The 22108-nt window shown below is 50.5% G+C and overlaps 10 protein-coding genes across 10 annotated transcripts; 4 read left to right on the top strand and 6 right to left on the bottom strand.

Annotated features, from left to right (window-relative positions):
* Positions 1-149: 149 nt before the first annotated feature.
* AFUA_6G07640 (lysine--tRNA ligase KRS1) lies at positions 150-2633 on the bottom strand. The gene is made up of 3 exons (XM_745562.2): positions 2322-2633; positions 649-2236; positions 150-582 (listed from the first exon to the last, which is right to left on the bottom strand). The coding sequence occupies exons 1-3, from the start codon at positions 2535-2537 to the stop codon at positions 572-574; spliced, it is 1815 nt and encodes a 604-aa protein (XP_750655.2). The 5' UTR covers positions 2538-2633; the 3' UTR covers positions 150-571.
* Positions 2634-2770: 137 nt separating this feature from the next.
* AFUA_6G07630 (putative dynamin GTPase) lies at positions 2771-6505 on the bottom strand. Its single transcript, XM_745561.2, has 5 exons — positions 6441-6505; positions 5716-6377; positions 3565-5669; positions 3367-3508; positions 2771-3314 (listed from the first exon to the last, which is right to left on the bottom strand). Exons 2-5 carry the CDS (start codon positions 5735-5737, stop codon positions 3091-3093), a joined length of 2493 nt encoding a protein of 830 aa, XP_750654.2. The 5' UTR covers positions 5738-6377; positions 6441-6505; the 3' UTR covers positions 2771-3090.
* Positions 6506-6696: 191 nt separating this feature from the next.
* AFUA_6G07620 (mannose-1-phosphate guanylyltransferase) lies at positions 6697-8379 on the top strand (the record flags this gene model as incomplete). Its single annotated transcript, XM_077805019.1, has 4 exons — positions 6697-6925; positions 6999-7055; positions 7130-8299; positions 8353-8379. Exons 1-4 carry the CDS (start codon positions 6866-6868, stop codon positions 8377-8379), a joined length of 1314 nt encoding a protein of 437 aa, XP_077661152.1. The 5' UTR covers positions 6697-6865.
* Positions 8380-8734: 355 nt separating this feature from the next.
* Positions 8735-9971, bottom strand: AFUA_6G07610 (uncharacterized protein; the record flags this gene model as incomplete). The annotated part of the gene is made up of 2 exons (XM_745559.2): positions 9522-9971; positions 8735-9457 (listed from the first exon to the last, which is right to left on the bottom strand). Exons 1-2 carry the CDS (start codon positions 9681-9683, stop codon positions 8735-8737), a joined length of 885 nt encoding a protein of 294 aa, XP_750652.2. The 5' UTR covers positions 9684-9971.
* Positions 9972-10129: 158 nt separating this feature from the next.
* On the top strand, positions 10130-12829 carry AFUA_6G07600 (putative oxidoreductase, FAD-binding). Its single transcript, XM_745558.2, has 3 exons — positions 10130-10421; positions 10471-11230; positions 11287-12829. The coding sequence occupies exons 2-3, from the start codon at positions 10720-10722 to the stop codon at positions 12609-12611; spliced, it is 1836 nt and encodes a 611-aa protein (XP_750651.1). The 5' UTR covers positions 10130-10421; positions 10471-10719; the 3' UTR covers positions 12612-12829.
* A 1-nt stretch (position 12830) lies between these two features.
* AFUA_6G07590 (uncharacterized protein) lies at positions 12831-13840 on the top strand (the record flags this gene model as incomplete). Its single annotated transcript, XM_745557.2, has 2 exons — positions 12831-13068; positions 13149-13840. Exons 1-2 carry the CDS (start codon positions 13053-13055, stop codon positions 13838-13840), a joined length of 708 nt encoding a protein of 235 aa, XP_750650.2. The 5' UTR covers positions 12831-13052.
* A 109-nt stretch (positions 13841-13949) lies between these two features.
* On the bottom strand, positions 13950-16867 carry AFUA_6G07580 (Ataxin-10 homo-association domain-containing protein; the record flags this gene model as incomplete). Its single annotated transcript, XM_745556.2, has 2 exons — positions 16580-16867; positions 13950-16518 (listed from the first exon to the last, which is right to left on the bottom strand). The coding sequence occupies exons 1-2, from the start codon at positions 16765-16767 to the stop codon at positions 13950-13952; spliced, it is 2757 nt and encodes a 918-aa protein (XP_750649.1). The 5' UTR covers positions 16768-16867.
* Positions 16868-16991: 124 nt separating this feature from the next.
* Positions 16992-18604, bottom strand: AFUA_6G07570 (DHHC palmitoyltransferase family protein). Its single transcript, XM_077805018.1, has 3 exons — positions 18292-18604; positions 18087-18240; positions 16992-18030 (listed from the first exon to the last, which is right to left on the bottom strand). Exons 1-3 carry the CDS (start codon positions 18378-18380, stop codon positions 17038-17040), a joined length of 1236 nt encoding a protein of 411 aa, XP_077661151.1. The 5' UTR covers positions 18381-18604; the 3' UTR covers positions 16992-17037.
* A 278-nt stretch (positions 18605-18882) lies between these two features.
* Positions 18883-20910, top strand: AFUA_6G07560 (putative transcription factor Rap1; the record flags this gene model as incomplete). The annotated part of the gene is made up of 4 exons (XM_745554.2): positions 18883-19011; positions 19063-19148; positions 19202-19442; positions 19520-20910. 4 exons carry the CDS (start codon positions 18883-18885, stop codon positions 20417-20419), a joined length of 1356 nt encoding a protein of 451 aa, XP_750647.2. The 3' UTR covers positions 20420-20910.
* A 9-nt stretch (positions 20911-20919) lies between these two features.
* AFUA_6G07550 (chromo domain-containing protein) lies at positions 20920-22036 on the bottom strand. Its single transcript, XM_077805017.1, has 5 exons — positions 21873-22036; positions 21677-21812; positions 21581-21623; positions 21407-21486; positions 20920-21349 (listed from the first exon to the last, which is right to left on the bottom strand). The coding sequence occupies exons 1-5, from the start codon at positions 21877-21879 to the stop codon at positions 20974-20976; spliced, it is 642 nt and encodes a 213-aa protein (XP_077661150.1). The 5' UTR covers positions 21880-22036; the 3' UTR covers positions 20920-20973.
* Positions 22037-22108: the final 72 nt, after the last annotated feature.

Below are 22108 nucleotides of genomic sequence, written 5' to 3'. Positions count from 1 at the left end.
TACTGCTTGACTTTAGTCCTGAGTAATCTAACTTGAGGATCGATCTGCAGGACGAGACATTAAGGGCAGCAAGAGCTGCAAAGAACATGTAGGGAATGAGCGTACGAGGATGGCACCAGACGCTCAATCAATCATCGTTGTGGCGATAGGTCTACTCCTCCATTGAGTATCTATAGCGATATCGTGGGGACGGAGTACAAATCCAAAGATCCGTAGCCTGGGATTTGGCATTTTTTGACAGTATTATCGACATTGACCTCGATATTCGCTTCTTGGTGTCTCATACCCATAAGTATGGACACAACATGCTTTGAACGCAATGAGAAGAACGCACTCGTGAAATGGAGAGACACCTACAAGTCATACTTGGAGCATCACTGTTTAATAAATCATAGCATGGGGTGCTCGTCCTACATGATGTTGGAGACACTCACTACCAGTCAACAGTGCGAGATAGGATCTACTGTTTGAATTTTATTTCACTCTTAGTGTATCCTCATAGACATTCATATCAAGCATGCAACCGTAGTCATCAACGATAGATCCATCATTCAGTTCCAGTATCATGCGATTATTTATGAGCTGTGAGAAAGAACCAATTAGCCATCTCGGTTCGGAGTTCAAGAATGGATGATTACCGCAACTTACGAATTCCCTCCTCGGGCTTGGGCTCAATGCCAGCAACCTCGGCAGCAGTCTTGGTCTCTGCCGCTGTCTTGTCTTCCTTCATGAAGGGGAAAGCAAGAACCTCCTTGATGCTGTAGTTGTCCGTGAGGAACATGACCAGACGGTCAATACCCATACCCCAACCACCGGTAGGAGGCAGACCATACTCCAAACTTGTGCAGAAGTTCTCGTCGATGAGTTGGGCCTCGTCATCACCCTGGTCCTTCTGTCTGGCCTGCTCCTCGAAACGGAGACGCTGGTCGAAGGGGTCGTTCAACTCGGTGTATGCGTTGACAATCTCCTTTTTGCAAACAAAAGCCTCGAAACGCTCGCAGAGACCGGCGTGCTGACGGTGGTACTTGGCAAGGGGAGACATCATCTGGGGGTGGCCGGTGATGAAGGTAGGGTTGACGCAGGTCTCCTCGATGAACTCGCCGACCAGCTTGTCGAGCATACGGGCGTTGGTCAGAGGAGGCGAGCATTCAACACCAGTCTTCTTAAGCACGCGCTTGAGGAACTCGCCAGTTTCGGCGGTGTGCAGCTGGTCTCCAGGAGGGAACTTCTCGCCTGTGGCCTCCTCCAATGCGGGAATCATCTCCACCCGCCTCCAGGGTGCCTTCCAGTTGACGTTGTAGACCTCACCAGACTGAGTGTGGAAGGTGGTCTCATAGCCACCGGTAACGTGCTTAACTAGGCCGGAGATCAGCTCCTCGGTCAGGTTCATAACATCGTAGACATCAGCGTAAGCCCAGTAGAACTCGCAAGTGGTGAACTCCGGGTTGTGGGTCAGATCAATGCCCTCGTTACGGAACTGACGACCAAGCTCATATACACGCTCCAGACCGCCGACAATCAGCATCTTCAGGTACAGCTCGGGGGCGACACGCATGAACAGGTTCATGTCAAGATCGTTATGGTGGGTAATGAAGGGTTTAGCGGTAGCACCGCCGGCGATGGCGTTCATCATGGGGGTCTCGACTTCGATGAAGTCCCGGCTATCAAAGAAGTTGCGCACGTATCTAACGATCTTGGAGCGAGTGACGAAGACATTACGAGATCTCTCGTTCATGATCAGATCCAGGTAACGTTGGCGGAAGCGCTGCTCCTTGTCCTGGAAACCGTAGTGCTCCGAAGGAATGGCGTGCAAGCAGGGCGCCAGGAGAACAACCTCAGTGGCGAAGATAGAAAGTTCACCGTCGGCGCGGTTCTTGGGGCTGGTACGGCCAGGGAAACCGACAACACCAACGATATCTCCTCTGCGCAGGTGCTCGTGCTGAGCCTCGAAGGAGACATCCCCGCTGGCGTTCTGGGCCTGGCACACAACCTGCACCTTGACACCTTCGGCACGGATATCGTAGAAGAAGAGCTTGGAGCCTGAAGACCGCTTGGTGTAGATTCTACCGGCGATACGGACGGTGACATCGGGCTTCTGCTCGCCCTTGGCGAGACCATCGTAGGTCTTGAGGTATTCACGCAGGTCATCGGTGACCTGGAACTTGTGAGGGTAGGGGTCGGGCTGCTTGGTCTCGCGCAGCTTGTTGATTCGCTTGCTACGGATCTCGAAGTATTGCTATATCCAAGAAAAATATTTTAGCAACGAATCCCGACAGCCTCGAATATCCACTTAGATTTCGACGAGTGCAAATCGAACATACGTTAGGGGTTAAGTTAGCCTCTTCCTCCTCAGCGGAGACCTTCTTCTCAGGCTTAGGAGGGGCATTGGCCTCCTTCTCCTTCTTCTTCGCCTCCCTCTCGCGCATCTTCTGGCGCTTCTTCAATTCGGTTTTAGAGACTCTCTCGCCCGTGACCTCATCGAGCAAAAGGTTGGCCACGGAGGCCTCAACCTCGTTGACTGCGTTGGAATCCGCCATGTTGAATCAATAGAGCTTTTATCTCTCTAGTTCGAGAAAAAACACAGCCAGGAGAAGCCCGATGGCAAGAAATCGAGGAGGAGAGGCGGGTTTGGTGGGTTAGGTAGGGGAGAAATGCCAGGGAATTTCGGGCCTGACTCATGGATCGGCGACTGTCATTGGCTATTGCTTGGAGCCTCTACCACCGATAACGGTCATATGGATACTACGTCTTTCTACATTATACAACACATAAACATCCTGGAGAAGCTCACTGCTTTTTGAATCACTTTCTTTATTGCATGCCGTCAAGTAATTTCTGAAAATGTGATGTTTGCCTCGAATGGGGCTTAGGGCTTAGGGCTTTGATGTGGGGATGGGTTACCCCGCCTTCGATACTTCCAACCATCCCGCCTTATCTTCAGTACGAAGCCAACATCAAACTTCAACTCAAGCTCAACACGATACTGCCTAATCTGGGATGTGGGCATCATCAAAGACATGCATAGCTTAGAATCAAGCCAACACAATACATCGAATCCAGTTCAAGCTCAACAACCAACGAACAGGATCGTCAGCCAGCTACGGGCCCAAATCCGGGAAAACTGGACCAGTCTTCGGGTGGTTGAGACTTAATGGTCGAGTCAGAGTCTGCAGAGTCCATAGCATCGTCTTCCTTCTTAGCAGTTGCGAGCCATTCCTGAGCCTTGAGGACCTTCTCTTTCTCCTTCAACAAGTACTGTCGGCGTCGCTGGCGTTCGGGATCTTCTGCCATCAACTCCATGCAGCGTTCGACAGCTGGGTTCTGTCAGTTGTTCGCCACTAAAAATCTCTTGGATGGGGAACAGACCATTTTCATCGAAGATGCGTAGTTCATTCTCAATGACTGTAATCAGTTCTTCACGGCATTTGGAGAAAAGTTTCGTATGTACACTCTGACAGATCGAGTCGATGAACCGGGAACTCGCTATTTCATAGTAGCCACGAGTCGTCTGAGGACTATTAGCAAGTCACTTGAACTCAACCTCACCAGCAAGATAGAACTCACCGCCATCATTTTGAGCTCTTGAACGAATCCGTCAGGGCCGAGCTCCGCAGCAGTGAGTTTCTTAATTTCAGCATCGCGGCGCGGGTCTCCCCGAGGGATTTTGCCTTGAAGATCGAGAAAGCAGTGCGACCTTGCTTCATGTCGGCGAGCTTTCAGATACTTGTACGCATTTTCTGTGGCTTGCTCGAGCGCGGAAATTGCCATGGTAAAAGGCTTGTTATGCTCAATATTGTAGTTCTCTTGCGCGTGTCTGAAGTGCTCTTTGCGAAGCGTTTGAAGGTAGTTGTCTATGATTCGTTTCAGTTCCCGGTACAGACTGGTTTGATAGTATGGCCTAAAAACGTCTTTGAGCTGTCTCATCATCATGTCCCTCACCAACTGGTGAGTGGCCCCCAAGAACACTTCCATTGGCTTGTCCCAGTGCTCAACACTGAGCTGGTTCATGACTTCCACGGCTTTGGGGTCCGTCTGGTCGGGAATACCAGCACGGTAAGAATCCTCATTAATTTCTCTGATTTCTTCCCAAGTGAACATTCGTGCGGGACGTTCAAATCGATTAAAGTGCTCTGTATAGTAACCTGAAGGCCTCGGAGTCGAGGGCTGTTCTGGCTTGGGATCCGCGGGTATTGGAGTAGGCCTGTCGCATGGGGTCTTGCGTTTCAGATTCACGCTCACTGATCGCTGTATTGAGGTCATCTCGCAGTCAGAGTCGGCGTCCTCGCGCGCAATGGGAATGGCCATTTTGTCCGAATGGGCAAGAAGCTGAACAGTCGGCCGGGTCTTCAGCAGAGCTCTTTTAAAATCCCTGGCAATGTTGCCCCATATCTTCTGGAGGGGATACTGAGCTGAGCCGCCGTCAATATGGGCACGGATCTGATCCTTGAGATGGTTCAATTTGCCACAAAGGATGTATGGAACATTTGCTGACGGGGGATCTGGCAAAGTCTGTAACTCTGCTTCGATGCGCGCGGCTTTCTCATTGATTTGCTCGACAATCCTAGGCAGACACCCCTGTATCTGCTCCAGAAGGAGACTTGAAAGCGCCGATTGTAGGTTCCTGGTTCCGAATCTGTTCTGATAGGCGGATAGGTCTGTTGCCCAAGGACTCTTTGCAAAGAAGACAGCCTCCTCTTCTCTCGCGCGAGAGTGCTCGATGGCCGGATTGGGATTGTTGCGGACGATATAATATCCATGACCAAGCGCAAATTTGTCTCCTTCCAGAATTTCGACCCACTGATCATACGATTCGCCCGTCTGGATACGATCAGGTTTTGTGAGAACACCAAGAGTTCTTTCTTTGGCGCCAGGGACATCCCTCATAATTTTTGCAGCGCTTGAATTCGTGGCGTCGTCGGTCATTGGCAGTGCCAATAACACAATGCAATTTTCCTGCGAGATGTACTCTCTCACGAGGTTCTCCACCAGCGAAACAAGGTAACGCTCATGATCGTGTTCCGCCTGGCTGATGACACCAGGTAGATCGTAGAAGGAGAGATTAGGAAAGTTAGGCGCCGAGATGTCCAGCCGAACGACATTCGGAGAAAACTTCACTTGACAATAAGACTCGTCCGTATCGCCATTATGTCCGGGTTGGTAGTCAGTAGAAGGCCTTCCTGGGTTCAAAATGGCGAGCTGGGCCCACTTAATGGCCGCTTGTACACCATCTTTATCTCTCACATCGGTAAAGTGCTCATCTTCCTGGTCTTGTTCAATCCATGGTCCCAGAGGCTGCGACTTCTTGGGGAGTTTAGTGACCTTCCGGGAGCCGTCGAAGATGTATTTTCGTGACAGAAAGATGCGGCAATTCCAATCCTGACCTGGCTCGCCTTCTGAGAGGTTTATTTCCATGGGGCAGCGAGTGCATGTTCCAGCACTGCGAGGCACCTTTATCTGGCTCATTCCTTCGATTAGGGAGCTTTTGCCGGTACTCTGATCGCCTATGACGCATATTTTCGGGAGAGCGATTCTGCTGTCTTCGACCCCTATGTGCCGGAGGTCCTGTATCTTCTTGACCAGACACTTCATGTCCCGCGCAATAAGATTTATTGCCTCTGTTTCGGACGACGGTAGTCCGGACATGACGACTGGCGTGTTGTTTCTTGTAGCTGCAACAGGTCAGAGATGAAGACGTGCTTGAGCTCCCTTACTCACCTGTTCCTGTGCTATCTGACATGACGATACTAACGACTGGGGAGAATTGCTCGTCTCGAATGAAGCTGTAGTGCGTGAGGAAGTGTGTGGAGGAGGTAGTTGAAAAAAAGAGAGGTGGTATTGTGTTCACTTTGATAAGCAGATGCACATGCAGTCTGCGGAATATGAAAGAAATATTAAGATGACTTCAAGGGGGTAACACTTGAAATGACAGCTGTTGGGCCTAGCGAATGATGTATGAAGTGAATGGAAGATGAAAAGTTTAGTACTGTATCACCAGCACAGGTGTTTGGATTTATAGTACAGTAAGGAGCAAAGTTATTGAAAGACTTGATAGCCATGCTGTCTGTACAGAAAAAAGGTTTGGTTGTTGTCGTAGGCGTAGGGATCTCATCATCCAAATGGATGTATACTGCCCTGCCAAATTTGGTGCGCCATATACAACATTCTGTTGCCAAGGCGGATGGATCAACAGCCTTGCCCAACTGCAAAAATCTCACATGTCAAGTTACGGCAGAAAAAGCTAAAGTGATAGAGTGAAACTTGGTATAATCTATACTTTGCCCATCAGTTTAAGTAAAGCAGTTTTTCGAGGGCTGAGATTGATGTTGCTGAGCTTCTGTTAGGCAATCATTTGAAGCACGTATTTGACTCGGCAAATGCTAGATATCTTGTCACATTAGCGTATCAAATTAGCATACAGAATATTACTCGGAGCTTCTCACAGGAACATCCATATTATCAGGGGTACAGGTGCTAATACCTGGCTGCGAAAGACCTTGAATCTCAGATGGACGAAAGCGGTCAGATGGCTGTCTACGGAGTATTTTCTGTGGATGTCGAAGCTCCCCGTGACCCGTGGTTCACCAAAGCGGATCCTTGCTACTCCCGACTTGTTCTAGTCAACCTAAAGTTAGTGCCTAAGGAACCAAACGAGGTACCTGTGGTGGGCCTGGAACAGAGTGCGTGGTCATCTGGGGGCATCACTGCAGTCCAAGCATAATACACAGAATAATTATTATTGTCTGTTCTCCTATTACTACTTTATTAACTATCAGATCTACTTATCCATACTGCCAAGCATCATTATTGCCAATTCTCCCTCAGACTCTGATCACCACAGTCTAATCTGTCATTTCTGCTATTCTCAATGCTTCAAGTTCCAGTGCGGGAACATTCAACCCTGGCCTCCACCAAGGCTGTGATCTTGGTGAGTGAAGCAGGGAGAACACCACCACGATGTCCCAAATGTCTGGTATGCGGCTAACAATGCTCACGATCAGGTCGGAGGCCCTTCCAGAGGTACTCGGTTCAGACCTTTGTCTCTTGATGTTCCCAAGGTGGGTTACCCCTCCTTACTTTTCCCCCTCACTCAGAGAGTGTAGCTGACTCAAGGGTCATTGAACTCGATCAGCCCCTTTTCGAAGTTGCCGGTCATCCCATTATCAATCACTGCCTCAAGGCACTTGCCAAAATCTCTGATATCCGAGAAGTCATCCTAGTCGGCTACTACGATGAATCCGTCTTCCGTGATTTCATCAAAGACTCCAGCAAGGAGTTCCCCCAGTTCCGAATTCAATACTTGCGTGAATACACGGCACTTGGTACAGCAGGAGGTCTCTATCATTTCCGTGATGCCATCCTCAAGGGCAAGCCCGAGCGCATCTTCGTCCTGAACGCCGATGTCTGCTGCTCCTTCCCTCTTGGTGAGATGCTGAAGCTGTTCGAGGAGAAGGACGCCGAGGCGGTGATTCTGGGAACCAGGGTCAGCAACGATGCCGCGACCAACTTTGGATGTATTGTCTCCGATTCTCACACCAAGCGCGTGCTGCACTACGTCGAAAAGCCGGAATCACACATCTCCAACCTCATCAATTGCGGTGTCTACCTCTTTGCTACCGAGTGTATCTTCCCCGCCATCCGCAGTGCCATCAAGCGCCGTACTACTCGGCCTCGTCTCCTCTCATACCCTTCCTCGGAAAACCTGGAGGCCTCCTTCGTTGCCGCCGACGAGGAGACGGAGAAGAGCGAGGTCCTCCGCCTGGAACAGGACATCCTCTCCGACTTGGCGGACAGCAACCGGTTCTTCGTCCATGAGACCAAGGATTTCTGGCGACAGATTAAGACCGCTGGCTCGGCCGTCCCCGCCAATGCGCTGTACCTGCAAAAGGCCTTCCAGGCGCAATCCGACGAACTCACCCCTCCCTCCGCCACGATCGTGCCCCCCGTCTATATCCACCCCACCGCAACCGTAGACCCGACCGCCAAGTTGGGACCCAACGTTTCCATTGGTGCCCGTGTCGTCGTCGGCGCCGGAGCTCGTATCAAGGACTCTATCGTGCTGGAGGATGCAGAGATCAAACACGATGCGTGCGTGATGCACTCAATTATCGGCTGGAGCAGCCGGGTGGGCGCCTGGGCTCGTGTCGAGGGAACCCCCATCCCCATGACAAGCCACTCCACCAGCATTATCAAGCATGGCATCAAGGTGCAGAGCATCACCATCTTGGGTAAGGAGTGTGCTGTCGGCGACGAGGTGCGGGTGCAGAACTGTGTGTGTCTGCCATACAAGGAACTCAAGAGGGTATGTTATTTGGCTCTTCTGCATTTCTTGACGACACTAACGTTGGTGAACAGGATGTTGCCAACGAGGTTATTATGTAGTGAGACATTCAAAAAGGACTGCTCAAAGTTGGATCTATTCGATGGATTATACATGTCTCGTTACCACTAATCCGTTCGACTCTTCTATCAATACGCTTTACTCTAAGCCATTTTCTTGGACCTTAGACAACGTTGACCATCTGGGCGCGAGGACAGCGATAATTTTGGTATAATTCGATACTAGACAGATCATGAATGATAAAACGCTCAGTAAGCGATGTTTGGGCCTGTCTTAAATGAAAGCCGGCCGTTCAGTGATATATGTTCCATCGCAGAATGACCCATTGTATATATCCAGTCATAACACATCAAAGAATGGTAGAAATCATCGACCCGACAGTCAGCTCCCACCAACTCACCGATAAGTCCCGGAATCATAAGCCGTCTGCTCCGCAGGATAGCCATACTCCGGACGCCCAACACCACTGAACCGAACCCGCGGCCCACCCTGCTGACTTCTCGCCGGCGCAGTCTCCGAGAACTCGTGCGCCTCACCCGCATGGTAATGCTCTGCTGACGCACTCAGCCCGTACACAGGCGGCGGTACCCTGTACGCGGGGTGATCCGCATAACCGGAGCCTGGGATGTCGGAGATTCCGTGACGATCTGTGTAGGGGCTGTCGTGGAATTGATGCTGAGCCTGGAGCGGGTGCCGCTCGTCGTCGAGTGGGACACTGGCGTTGGTGTTTGTCACGGCGCTATTGTTGCGCTCGTGCAGCTTGATGTCTGGGTTGCTGGTCATGGGGTCGTATTGGCCTAGTCGGGTCTGGCGCTTGTGGATGATGATGTCGAGCGCGACGGCGGCAATGGCGGCAAATGTGCTGGTGCAGGTGAAGGTGAAAAGAGCCTTGTAGGTGCGGCAGACGGCGATGCCGGTGGAGGTGGCCCAGTAGGTTGCGTTGCAGGTGGTGAGGATGGTGTGGGACATGCTCCAGCTCAAGAGGCCAAGGGAGATGAGCCAGAGGATGAGGAGGATGGTATTGGAGAGGAGAGAGAGGCGTGGCGAAAGGCCATAGAAGCAATGGGTGAGGCTGGTGAAGACGTAATTGAGGATAGAAAGGAATGCGGAGACGAGGAGCTAGATGACAATGAGGTTAGTTGGTCCTGAGGTGGTTTGCAAGGCACAGAGCAAAGGTACTTACCAATAAGAAGGCCCAAGGGAGTTTGTATCCGCCGCTTTTGAGATGATAGATGAACACGGCGAGGATGATGCCGACGATTACTGAGGAGAGGAGGGAAATCGCACGGATGGTATGAAATGGTACAGGAGGGTAGAGAGACGGCTTTACAGATTTGGAGCGCATCTCTTGAGGTCGTGGATGGAAGCGCTGGGGTCTTCGACAAAGCCCAGTCACTTTAGCATTAAATGTCAAATCTGAGATAGTCTCTGTAGAGGATGCCTGTGGAGAAGTATGTAACCTATACCAAGCGTGGTCCACTGTTATTCGAGGCTACCCCGAGATAAAGAAATATGAGGTTGCGGTAACAGACATCGACCGACCACAATGCAGGTTTCGTACAAATTTTGTGGACCAGCCAGAGAGGTGAAATATGGTCTATAAAGCAGAATTCCAGTCGAACGAGAAAGCTACTGTGTACAGAGTACGTCTCCCCCAAGCTCAACCCAATGCAAAGCCTCCCTTGGCGATGATCCACTGCGGGTGTTGCTAAAGAAAGAAAACCCGCTAAACGAAACGTTATCGATAAACACGCGTCGTCAGGGCAGTCGACGTAGCCTAGACTGGACACTGGACACAACATTCTTTTGTATCACGCAACTGCCACCTGGGCGCCGGTTCTTACTTGGGCCAACATTCTGAGAAAGCCAGTTTTAGATGATTTTTTCTCTCTCTGGATCTGATGAACCTGAGCGCCGAGAACGGTTGATCGTTACGTTAGTTTCCTCCGCTTCTTATGGCGTGTTTCAAGCCAAATGATCTGCGTGGACACTCCACGAGGACGCGGCACAGCTCCATTCTATCAAACAATCCCCGTCAAGCATCAATCACCTTGTGCGGATAGTATCGGGAATCTCGACTTCGGTATTTCTTCTTTTTCACATTCTTCTCAGCTTTGGCTTAAATTCGCTAGGAAAGTCATCAATCGTTGTGGCAGATTATCCCGAAAGTTTACCCCGCCTGGTGACTAACAGAGCGTGTACCAAGAAAAGCTTACAGATTAGAAATTAATCAGCATGGTGTAATATCTTCTTTTGACTGACACTAGTCGGCTTGCTTTTTGAGGTATAATATGCGAACACTCTAGCTGCCCTCTCTTCGGGGATGCCTCGATGGCACATCGCTTAAGATTCTGATTTCTTTTCTACCCATTGCACCGAAGATGGCTACCATCCTTGCTGGGTCACTTCCCTGGCATGATGGCGAGAGGAAGATGCAGACTTTGCTTAAAGTTCCATTTCAATCTAATCCGACTGTGCCTTATCTCTATCCTGGAGCCGCATTCCTTGTACAGAGGTCTCCTTTAATGGCCTTGGGCACCAAAGATGAGGAAGGCCGGCCATGGGCGACGGTGTGGGGAGGCGAGCCTGGCTTTGCCGCCCCTGCTTCGCAGTCTACTGTCGATATTAAAACTCTGGTGGATAGCCGATATGATCCTGTCGCAGAGTCACTACTAAGAGGCTCCGCGAATGAGGACAGTGTTTCCGCAGAGAGTGCTGGCCAGCTTGTCGCCGGGTTGGCGATCGATCTGGAGGCTCGTAAAAGGGTGAAACTTCATGGAAGGAAGATTGCTGGATCACTGGACGCTGATAGCCATGAGTTGGGTCAAGATTGCCAGGGCCAAAGCGAGAGAGGAATGGCGCACCTGTCTCTGTTCATCCAGGGATGTCTTGGTAGGATTTCGATCATATCTATGGCTCTATGAGACGCCTTTGCTAAATACCGACAGGCAACTGTCCCAAATACCTGAATATGAAGAAGATAATCCCAGCTCTACCTGATCCGAAACTGATCTCTGACACTCCCCATCTACCACCAGCTGCAGTTGAATTACTCAACCGCGCGGACTGCATGTTCGTCGCCTCGACCCATGGTGCCGAAGACATGGACACCAATTTCCGCGGCGGGCCTCCAGGCTTTGTACGGCTAATGAGCAATGGACCTAGTGGTTCTGTTTTGGTATATCCCGAATATTCTGGCAATAGATTATACCAGACTCTGGGTAACTTTCAGATGACTCCTCTCGCAGGGTACTTTTTCCCAGACTTTGACACAGGAAACGCGCTCTATGTCACAGGGACCCCTGAGATCTTGATTGGCAAAGATGCGGCTGATCTGCTTCCACGATCAAATCTCGCTGTCAAATTGACAGTCACGTCCGCTCGCTTCGTCGAGAAGTCACTCGCATTCAGAGGAATTGCAGGCCCGCCCTCTCCATATACCCCGACTGTACGTTACCTGGCCACCGAAAGGGTCAATCAGGTCGCTCAGTTTAGTGACGATGTCTCTGTTACGGCTACCATGGTTGCAAAAACGATCCTTACTCCAAGCATCGCTCGTTTTCGCTTTCGAATATCAGATCCATCCAAAATCGGGGCCTGGGCTCCCGGCCAGTACGCCACCTTCTCGTTTCAGGAGGAGTTGGACCTGGGCTATTGTCATATGCTCGATGACGATCCGTTGAGTCTGAATGATGACTATGTCAGGACATTCACTATTTCATCGTATCCAGGGCATGGACTGCCAGCGGATGAATTTGAAATCACTGTTCGCAAGCACGGCAACGTGACCAGCCACCTCTTCAGGACCAACGAACGCGCCGGTTTAGAAGTCCCTCTCAAAGGCTTCGGTGGCGGGTTTAGGCTGGACGATCAAGAAGGTGACTGCACAATTCCAGTTATAATAGGCGGAATTGGTATCACCCCGGTCATTGCACAGCTGCCAGGCATAAGTGTTTCTCGCTTACACCTCCTGTGGACCATTTCCATGGCTGATGTGGGCCTTGTCTTCGACACATTCCAGCGCTTCCCTCAACTGCCAGGCTCAACCACCCTGTTTCTCACAGGACCTAAGCCAAAGGACGAGCAGGGATCGCGGCAACTCGATGCCGTTATATTATCCGGGGCTAGGATTGAGTACCGCCGGATGGAGGCGCGAGACCTGGATACGTCCTTGGGGGATACCTGGTATTTCTGTGGAGGTCCTTCACTCAAGGGGTCTGCCATGACATGGCTGGCAGGGAAGCGAGTTATCTATGAGGATTTCACGTACTAGGTATTCTGTGATTCACAGCGTTCCTCTGGTGATTAGGACATGAAACTCTCATATCACCAATGTGTTTCGTGTATATTGGTCAAATAAATCACAACACGGTGTCACATACATACTGTGTAGAGCTTCTGCCTCAGGATCCTATTTCAGAGGTATATAGCGCCTGAGGCACAAACTATCAGAAGAACGCGTATCGATTTGTTGTCTCCGCATCGGCCAAGATATAGATAACAAGAGCTCCCCCTCCGAACTCCGCCAGCTTCTCCCTCATCTTCCTTGCACTGTCCACAATCAAGAACAATACTTACTCCCGATTATCTATTATCACTATAAAAAGAAGTCGAGTGACACAGGAGGAAGCCACATACGCACCCCCACAGTCAAGTCAATCGGGTCACCTATCTCAACCCCTCACTCCCCGCGAGTGACTGAAACCACCCAAAAATGTCCACTTACGAAGGTACATACCACTTTCCGCACGGAAATCCGCACAAATCCACACAGGAAACATGCTAAAAGACACGTTTTTTTTTTCAACAGTTGAACACAACACAACAGACCCCTCCATCCCCCAACAGCCCACCCGCCGCCGCCGCCCCGACCTCTCAACCTTCTTTTCGACCCTCTCCCAAATCAGCCCCGATGAGCACCGCTCCAGACCGCATGCCGTCCCGGTCCCGCGCGACGTAAGCGCCGCGTTCTATACTCTCGCCGAGGCGTTGGAGGTTATGCGCCGGGAGTCGGAGGGCGGGGGTGCGAGTGCAGGTTCTCGCGAAGGCGGCAATGGCGACGGGGATGGCGACGATCTCTTGTCGCAGATGATTCAGACGTTGTTGCGGGAGGCGGATACGCCGCCTAAGGAGGTGGAGGGTGTGAGTGAGGAGTTTTGCGACAGTAGGTCTTTGAGATGTGTCATGAGGGCGAGCTTGGAGCGCGAACTGACTAGCGGTGTAGTGCTCGACCGGGTACCACGTACGTCGTTGAAGGAGACGCAGACTTGCCCGATCTGCAATAACCCATTCCTGGAGGATGAGTATCCGCTCGTTGTGCGGCTACCGTGTCATTCTACGCATTTGTTTGATTTGGAGTGCATTAGGCCCTGGTTGCGGCTGCGAGGGACGTGTCCGCTTGATCGGACGGATTTTGCCAAACAAGAGCGCGAGAAGGCAGAGGCGCGTAGGAAGAAACCTGTCGAGGATGACGAGGAGGAGTGGGATGGTATGTATGGCTAGTCATGATTCATACTGTTCATTATTGTGTTTGTATGCTATGTCATTCCTGCGTGGGGAGTATCTTCTCTAGTATATTGTCTATCACTCATAACAATGTATCTATTCCATCCTACTTCTTCTCTGAAGGCTGGCCCTCCTTGGGTCGAATGGCCAACTTGCCCGTCTTATCAATCACGGCCTCAAAGCCACTTCTCTCCAACAGCCCATTCTCATCCCTGACGACCTCCCGAGCTTCGAGTGCTTCGACCAGCTTCTGGTTCTCCCGATTCCCTTCGAGCAGGAACTTAAGACACATAACAGCGTGTTCCTTGATGTAAGGGTTGTGAGCATCAAAATTGGTACAAGACAAGATAGTCTCGACACCGCCGTGTCGGCGAATCTGATCCTGGACCTCGGGACACTTCCAAACCAGAGACGACAGAACGAGCACGACGAGCTTCTTAAGATTTCTCCACTCAAATTCAGAGGGATCCTCAGTGATAGGGGGGGATTCGGCCCTGGATCCGGTGCTGCCACCGCCGTTTTCTGCCGGGTCAGGGTCACCAGGGTCATATGGTCTCTCAACAGCCACAGGTCCTGCAGCTGCGCCTTGCTGATGGGCTTCTTTGGAAGGACTGTTACGGCCAAGAGACAGCGAACTCAGCTGGCCCTTGGGGATACTGGCCTCGAGTTCCTTGATCAGTGTCACCAGATCATAAACAATCTCCCACTTGACAAGCAGGTTCTTCCAGTCATTATTTTCTGTAAGCACAGCAAAGAACTCCAAAAACTGGTAAACACCTTCGTAGACTCGTTCCATGTCCCACAGATTCAGTGGGAAATCTTCAGGTAGCGCACGTCCGGCCCTGATCTGTCCTTGAAGGTAGATTAAGGCGCAGGTTTCGGGGATGATGTTTCCACGGAAGATAGTAAATATGTAGCGGACCGTGAGGATATCAACCCTGGAAAGAGGCGCCGGGTTCTTCGTGGCGCTCTGCTGGGCTGCGCCTGTAACCGAGGCAGGTGAGTATTTTGCTCTGAAAATGTGCGTCAAGATCTTGACCACGACGGCCTGAGCGGGAGAGATGATGTCCTTTGGCTGCCCGAAGTCAGAGTAGGCGTGAGACATCAGCCCGTTCTTCAGAACTGCATCCATAATCTGTACCATCATCTTGAAATATAGCTCATCATCAGGGAGATCCCAGGCGGCGATGAAGATCAATAATTCCCGTAACAGATTTCGACCAGTTTCCTGGGTGAGAAGGATGTGGCATCTGAGAGCTTGCATGTTTCTCGAACCTGTGCGCTCGCCACCCTTGAGTCCGAAGCTGTCCACAATACCGGCCTGAATGATCATGGGAAGAGCTTCAATTTCCGCGGGCCCTAGAACAAGAGGGATGTCGGTCAGCAGGCCACGCTGCTGATCGCCAGGTCGACCTCGGTAGTCTTCATCGTCCTCGTCGTCCTCTTCCTCCTCTTCTTCCATGCTTCCGTCAGCAACGGCTTCCAGGCTGTGCGAATCGTCGTCGCCAATTGTCCCAGCGTCGCCAGCATCATAATCTTGGTCGCCATGATCAGCAATCTGGGAGGATTCCTGCAGTCGAGCCATCAACTCATCCTTGGCTTCTTGCAAGGTCTCAGCCGCAGATTGAGCAGATCGGGGCATGCTTGTGTCTTCCTCCGTTATTGGTGCATCCCCTGCTGCCAGTGCGCCGTATTCGTTGAGGTCGGGTAAGTCAGCCCAACATATACGAGGAAAACCGGCGGTTTGGCTGCGGTCTATTGTCAGGATTGCCTTTTTCCTCGGCGGTTCGTCTTCGGGGAGTGCAGGTGGAAGATCTCTGGCTCTATCCTGGAGATCTGACCATCCATCCACCTTGGCTCCAAGAATAGCTGTCAAGGCGGCTCGAATCTCCTTCACCTGCTCCGGGTCCTTGCCCATTTCTTGAATGGCCGTGAGATCTCGTCCAAGAAGTTTCTCCATGTGGTCTTTAATGTTGGCAAGGAGTAGCATGGCTGCTTCTTCTTTGATTGTCGCTGGCTCCCGTGGGAAATTCGAGATGGTTTCCAGTAACAAATCTTCTGCGGTCTGATCGTATAGAGCCCTGATCGGGGGATTGACAATCCTCTCACCAATCTTGACGACTGGTGCCACCCCCTCAGCCTGAGCGTTAGCCTGATCAAGCGGCTCTCTAGGTTGAATGATATTAGAGTCGCCAGTCGAATGGTAGCCGAACAGATCTAACCACAAGACCATTTTCCGCTGCTCATTATGCATAATAAAATTGTGCAGGAATTGAAGACATGTGATCAATAATCGCTTATATAGATTGACCACTTTCTGCCAGCGCTCCTCGTTTCTCGCATTTGTCTCTCCGTCAAACCCCCGCGCTGTGACTCTCACGCAAGTATCTACCAGTGCCAAAATCCTTTGATCAAAACCTTTCTCCGCCGCAATATTCTGCGCTTTCTTCGTTGTGGCGAGAAGGTTCCGAGCTATAGTGCACAGGTCGTTTAAGCGCTCGATGTCTTTGACGAGGGAGAAGTAGTTGTATGCAATCAAATTTGAGGAAGAGTGTTCGTAGTTAGCGGACGGAGGGCTCTTCCAAGCAAATGATTGTGATTCCAGAACCGGTATCGCTTTCGTCAGTACATCCGTAAAGCCTTGCCAAATGTCTGGCGATAAGCCCAGATTGTGTCTGTTGTAAGTGAAGCAGTCAGACAACGTTTCGCAGTCCGAGATTACCAAATAAAGCATACCTGACGTCGCTCTCCTGATGTGTTTTGTAAAGGATCTGTTTCCCAGCAGATAGCATATGCTCCAAGCGTTTATCATCAATCATCCCACGAGTCTCATAGTGGCTCAAAGTTCCAGTCAGGATGACCTTCAACATAAGCTCAGCAGGGGTGCATTTCGGCTTAGTTTCTGACGCTGGTCGGTCTGCCATCTGGACGGTTGCCCGCAGGTCTCAGGCGAGAATAGACTGGACTGACGTGGGATTAATGCCAGAAAATACTGCCAAATCAATGTAGCAAAGTGTTGGCGACGATAATGAGGAAGAAGAAACAGTGACAGAAGGCAATTTTTTCCGGTTCCGCCGATCAAGTGTCCCGCCTACCCTTTTTGGTAAGCCCACATGAGAGCATATTTCTATACAAGAATGGGCCGATAGCGTGATAAATGATCATTTTATGAGTAAGTACAAGATCTAAAGTGATCATCGTACGCAGCGTCTAATAGGCATATGGAAAACTTCCCGTAGATTGTCCCAAAATCCCAAGTCATATATATTGTCAATCTCCCGCATACTGTTCACTTCAGTCCATCTTGTGTCAACTGGCGCCTGCGGATCATCCTTCTGAAGAATTTCATTCGACCGTGAGCAGAGCTGGAAGCCCTCCTTGGGGGGCTCGCCGTCCGTGATTACTAGGATCTGATTACTGCTCACTGGCCAGGTTCTTTGAGCCGGAGTGTCCTCATCAGAGTGGGATTGATTCCCATAAATCTCGCTTCTGGTGGACTTGAATACCAGGCCATCTGCAACATCTTCTTTCCAGTCTGACCATTTTGCGCTCTCGTTTGTTGTCATGCCAGCCCAGATGAGGTAGGTGTGATACAGTAGAAAGGCCATGGCCAATGGCGCTGTCATTGCTGTTAGCATGGCGACGGCACCAACACGAATATCAGAAGCAATAGCTATTGCCCAGACATTGAGCCAGGTTGTCCAATCTTGTGATTTCGATCGCAACGGTGAGCTCGATGGTATGAGTCCCTCTAGTGTTTGCGACACAAGAGAGAAACCAAGCCATGACCCGTATGCCAACATCAGCGATAAGGATAGTAACAAAGATAAGAAGTAATGGTAGTTGTTCCGACCAACGCAGTTGGTCAGCCATACACAGTGATGATCGTGCCGCGAAACACAGGCTTTACAGAAACTGCAGTGCTTACTTCGCGCCGGCTTCAGAAAATCACACGTACGGCAACGATGACCTGGATTGAAAATCACTCGATCATATGGATACCGTGCCATCTCATCCTCGTGGTTTTCGTGAGTGATGTACGACTTGGTGACAACGCTAGCGTACAGAAAGACGTATGGAAGAAGCGCGAGGGCTGGTATGAAGAGCCGATGAAAAGTTGAGACTCTTGGCCACGCGCTCGGAATAAACATGCATTCTCCCGCTATGAGGAGGGAAAGGAAGAAGATCTGAGATGAGTTAATCGATGAGAAGAAGGGGTGTCTGCAACGGCTAAAAAACTTACAAGTACGAGCGGATGGTTTTCGTGCAATACATAAGTACCGGTCCGGTTCCAACAGTACGACAGTCTGCTCCCCAGTAGATGAGAATCGAAATATAATAGCACATTAGGAATGTGTATACAAATGATCCTATGGAGTAATCCAATGGGGGTTTTCCTACCGGCACTACTCGTCAGCGGTGGCCAGTACAAATGATTTTCCTCTCACCTAAGAGCAGGAATCCTCCCAAACAGAGCCACAAAAGTAAATGCAGAGACTCCAAGGATGGCGATAGCCACCGTCCTCAGGAGCCCCATGATGACCGAGATCGTCACGGGTCTTGGTAGTGATCTCCACCTGTGTCAGTCTAGCAGCATGCCCGACTGAACTGCCTGCAGCTTGGATGACTATCAGAGGTATAGTTTATATTGCTCTTTCACTCCTGTTTTAAAGACCTGGTGGTCGGCTTTTGATTGCCTGGAAAAAGCACTTTACTGACTTCGCCAAGTCACTGTTACCACTCAATGCACGTGACTTCCATTACCCAAAGAGCAATGAAGAAGTGTTGTCATAATCGTGGGCTGCCGTTAATGATACAATCTGATGGAAGCCGGTCTTTGATTTCTTCCTTCGAAACCAGTCCCTGAAACCAAAGTCGAGGTGCATGGACGCAGTGTCCTTACAGCACCCAGGATTAAACTTTCGACGCGCGAACACGTGATTACGTGTTGTGTAGAGTGGCCCGCGACAACAGCTGAGGGAGGAAGAGGGAAGATATCCGTTTAACAATCATTCGACTGCAGATGGACTAGATTGACCATGGCAGGAGGTAATGAGGAGGACGACGATGGCAGCGGGAACAGTAATGGCAGCCTTCTCTTCGAGGGAAAACAGTTCTGGTTGTCACAGAACGTTCCCCAAAGAAGCAGATTCAAAGAGTTGATTGAGGTATGTTTCTATACGTTTGTGCTCTTCTACTCTAAGCTGACAGTACTTCAGGCAAATGGCGGTATTGTAAGGCTTCAAGAGAAAGATGCAGATATCAAATTGGTAGATCATACAAGGAAGAATCTTCCATCTGACACGTATGTTTTACCGTTTGTCCGTTGGTCTTGGGAAAGTAAGCTGAAAACTCAAGATACTCCTTTAAATTTGTGGAAGACTCTGTCCGAAGAGGAGAACCGGCAGACCTGGAAGCTTACAGAGCTGGACCTTCCGCACCCCGACCTGTGGGAGCAACACACATCTCAACTAGAGCTCACAAGATCGCCTACTCAATACAAGACGACCAACTACTATGGGACTGGGTGCAAGCGTATGAGAAAGACCCAAGAGTCCCGATCAGCGGAAACCTGATTTATAAACAATTAGCGGAGAAAGTAGGTCCATACCTCCCTCGACTTGCCCTATGCGAATATTGCTTCGTTATTTGCTTACGGTTTCTTGCCACTCTCAGCATCCACGACATACTTGGCAATCTTACCGGGATCGGTATTTGAAAAGACTTCGTGGAAAGTCACGTCCAGGGGGCGAGTCAGCGTCCACAGGTCAGGCTCCCGCTGAGCCGGGGAGCACTACGAGACAGTTCCAAGTCCCTGGCCCTGCCCCGGCAAAGTCGCATGAGAGATGTGAGAATGCACCTGCGACTACGAAGAAGATAGACGCCAGGAAAAGAAAAAGAAGTCCTGATGGCGACGAACCAGACCGGACCGAAGGTCAACGAACAGATGATCGACCAAAGAAAAGGCCAGCACCAGCAACTCTACCTGAGAAAAGCACCACTGCTGCCCGTCATAGGGTACATGAGGAGCATCCCACCCATACCGAGCCAGAGGTAGCTACAGCTTCGAAACGTACAGATCAACAAAGAAAGGAAGAACCGAAGCCAAAAGATAAGGGAGGTACCACTGTGGTACAAGTCCACAAAACTCAACAGCCAAGTGAAGCCCCAGATAGCATCCCTGACAATTTCCTGTTTGAGCTACCGTTCTTCCCCTCAAGTCCGGAGTCTCAAGAAGAGCCCCCTCAAGAGCAAGACATCGACACATGGATCGACGACCGTCTGCGAACAGGCAGGGCAGATAACGAAGAGCAAGTGATTGAGGCTCTACAGTGCACCAGCATGGACCCACGCTTAGCCGACAAGGTCCTAGAATATCTTGCTGCAGGAAAAGGCATTCCTGAGGACATGCCTGGAGTTTGGACACCCGAAGATGATGAATGTGTGGAAGTGGGCGACAGCCGAGCCATTGAACGAGTCTTGAAGAAGCATGGATCAGAAGCGTTCGAAGCACGGTGGAATTATCTTAGCATGGCCAGGGCCGCAGGCCTTTCTGGAGGAGGTATGGGCGACTGATAGTCACCCGTGTGAAATGTTTTCAGCCGACAAGCGGTGTACGATAAAAAGGCTCCAATTGTGCAGGCGAGTGACGATGAAATTGTCGCACGAACTACAAACTTGTTTAACAAATAATGGACAGAAAAAGTAGCATGAGTGGGAAGCTATAGGCCCCTCGCTTCCACTATAGTCTCCTAGCTTTACATTATCCTTTTCATGACGAAAGTATTGCTAAATTGCGCGATCACATCCAAGGGGAATATATCTTACAAATCAAAAACCATAGCTGAAGACCAGTAACTCCATAATCAACCGTGATGCGATGTGATCGTTTACATTATGTTTCAAAAGAACGGTTCTCAACGAAACGTCGATGGGCCCTAAAACGAGAAAAAGCAAACCCAGCCTGCGCCTTGTAAATCATGGAGCCGAAATTTCAAGCATCTTTGAAGACCCTAAAGCAATGTCAGAAGCTATACTTATGGGGGAGCTAAGGAGAAATGACGCACAGGTGTTGCTCGTAAAACTTTAGCATCTGTCTCATAATTAGCGTACGCTCAAGTTATCAGCCGTCAAGCAAAACTTGCCTGTCTTGGGCATTTTTCGTAGCAGGTTTCGATGGAGACCTTGGCTGTTTTGCCATTGGTCCATTTCAGAAATGCGATCAATGAGTTCGTCTTGGGGTCGCGAATGATGGTATCAACTTTCTCTACGTCTTTCTCCCAGTTCTTTGATCGGGGCACCCAATCGGGTACATCGCTTGCCTCTGGCATCTCTGTGTTGGTCTCTGCATTGGCCCTAGACTTTCTGCGTCGCTTAGGCTCTGCTGGGGTTTCAGACTCCGCCTTAACGTTTCCCATTGACTTTCGCTTTCGGACAGCAACTGGTTTCTGTGGCCGACCACCTTGAGCTCTGAAGTATTCATCTAAGATCTCCTTTGCGCCCACCCTGGCGGCTGTGAGCAACAGATTCGAATTCCAGTGGACGTAGGGAGCAATATCTTACAGGAGGTTCTCTTCTGGCTCTAATGTCTGATCTGCTGGGTCGTCGTAGCCATGCCACTTCACTTGAAGCATAAGTTTGCCCTACCTGCGGGTTAGCGCAGAGCCGCCAATTGCGCTGATTGAGGACGCAAGGAAGCAGTGGACGGGGAAGTGATTGCGATGACCAATTACATACATCCTTTGTGAACTCATGACCCAGGATCTTTTCAACAGTGTAGCTGTCATGTATGAGCATCACGTTCCAGCTCGGCAAGTCGGTCGTGGCACTCACATCCCCTCTTCCTCATTCTCGTCATCGTCCTCCTCTTCCTCCTTCACGTCGCCAGCGATGTCCTTGTCATGTTCAGCGTTGTTGTAAGGGATAGATCCGCCAGTCGACTCGTCGTCCGAGAGATCCTCAACAGGGGCTACAGGCAAAGTCAGCCGGACCTGACGGGTTCCAGCGCACAAGTCAACCTATCACTCACGAGGCATTGTCCTAAAAGGATTCGCTAGGTTGAAAAGTTTGGAAAACGTTTTGGCGACGGTGGGCAACCTTGACCCCAAGGGTAGGATTAATAGGCGACAATGACAGGATGCGACCAGATTTAGCTTAATGGAGGTGAGTTAGGGTCCAAGATGCCGTTCGTGCTCTTTGCGAAATGACGAGTCGCGCAGAAAGGCGCGTGGCCTGGATTAAACACGCTATACCGGATATAGAAAT

This window comes from Aspergillus fumigatus, chromosome 6, assembly GCF_000002655.1.
Source record: "Aspergillus fumigatus Af293 chromosome 6, whole genome shotgun sequence".
In the NCBI taxonomy this organism is placed as follows: domain Eukaryota; kingdom Fungi; phylum Ascomycota; class Eurotiomycetes; order Eurotiales; family Aspergillaceae; genus Aspergillus; species Aspergillus fumigatus.
Note: the sequence above shows the minus strand (reverse complement) of the source record. Positions and strands in the feature narration are given on the sequence as shown.

Bases quoted from the DNA above. Each gene is read 5' to 3' on its own strand.
- AFUA_6G07600 (XM_745558.2), top strand. From the start codon at position 10,720: ATGGCTACCATCCTTGCTGGGTCACTTCCCTGGCATGATGGCGAGAGG. The intron at 11,231-11,286 runs GTAGGATTTCGA...AAATACCGACAG, and splicing joins GTTCATCCAGGGATGTCTTG to GCAACTGTCCCAAATACCTG.
- AFUA_6G07570 (XM_077805018.1), bottom strand. From the start codon at position 18,380: ATGGGGCTCCTGAGGACGGTGGCTATCGCCATCCTTGGAGTCTCTGCA. The intron at 18,241-18,291 runs GTGAGAGGAAAA...TAGTGCCGGTAG, and splicing joins GGGAGGATTCCTGCTCTTAG to GAAAACCCCCATTGGATTAC. The intron at 18,031-18,086 runs GTAAGTTTTTTA...AACTCATCTCAG, and splicing joins AAAACCATCCGCTCGTACTT to ATCTTCTTCCTTTCCCTCCT.
- AFUA_6G07630 (XM_745561.2), bottom strand. From the start codon at position 5,737: ATGTCAGATAGCACAGGAACAG. The intron at 5,670-5,715 runs GTGAGTAAGGGA...GACCTGTTGCAG, and splicing joins GTCAGATAGCACAGGAACAG to CTACAAGAAACAACACGCCA. The intron at 3,315-3,366 runs GTCTGTTCCCCA...GACAGAACCCAG, and splicing joins ACGCATCTTCGATGAAAATG to CTGTCGAACGCTGCATGGAG.
- AFUA_6G07640 (XM_745562.2), bottom strand. From the start codon at position 2,537: ATGGCGGATTCCAACGCAGTCAACGAGGTTGAGGCCTCCGTGGCCAAC. The intron at 2,237-2,321 runs GTATGTTCGATT...TCTTGGATATAG, and splicing joins AGGCTAACTTAACCCCTAAC to CAATACTTCGAGATCCGTAG.
- AFUA_6G07550 (XM_077805017.1), bottom strand. The intron at 21,624-21,676 runs GTGAGTGCCACG...CATACATGACAG, and splicing joins GAGAATGAGGAAGAGGGGAT to CTACACTGTTGAAAAGATCC. The intron at 21,487-21,580 runs GTATGTAATTGG...ACCCGCAGGTAG, and splicing joins GTCATGAGTTCACAAAGGAT to GGCAAACTTATGCTTCAAGT.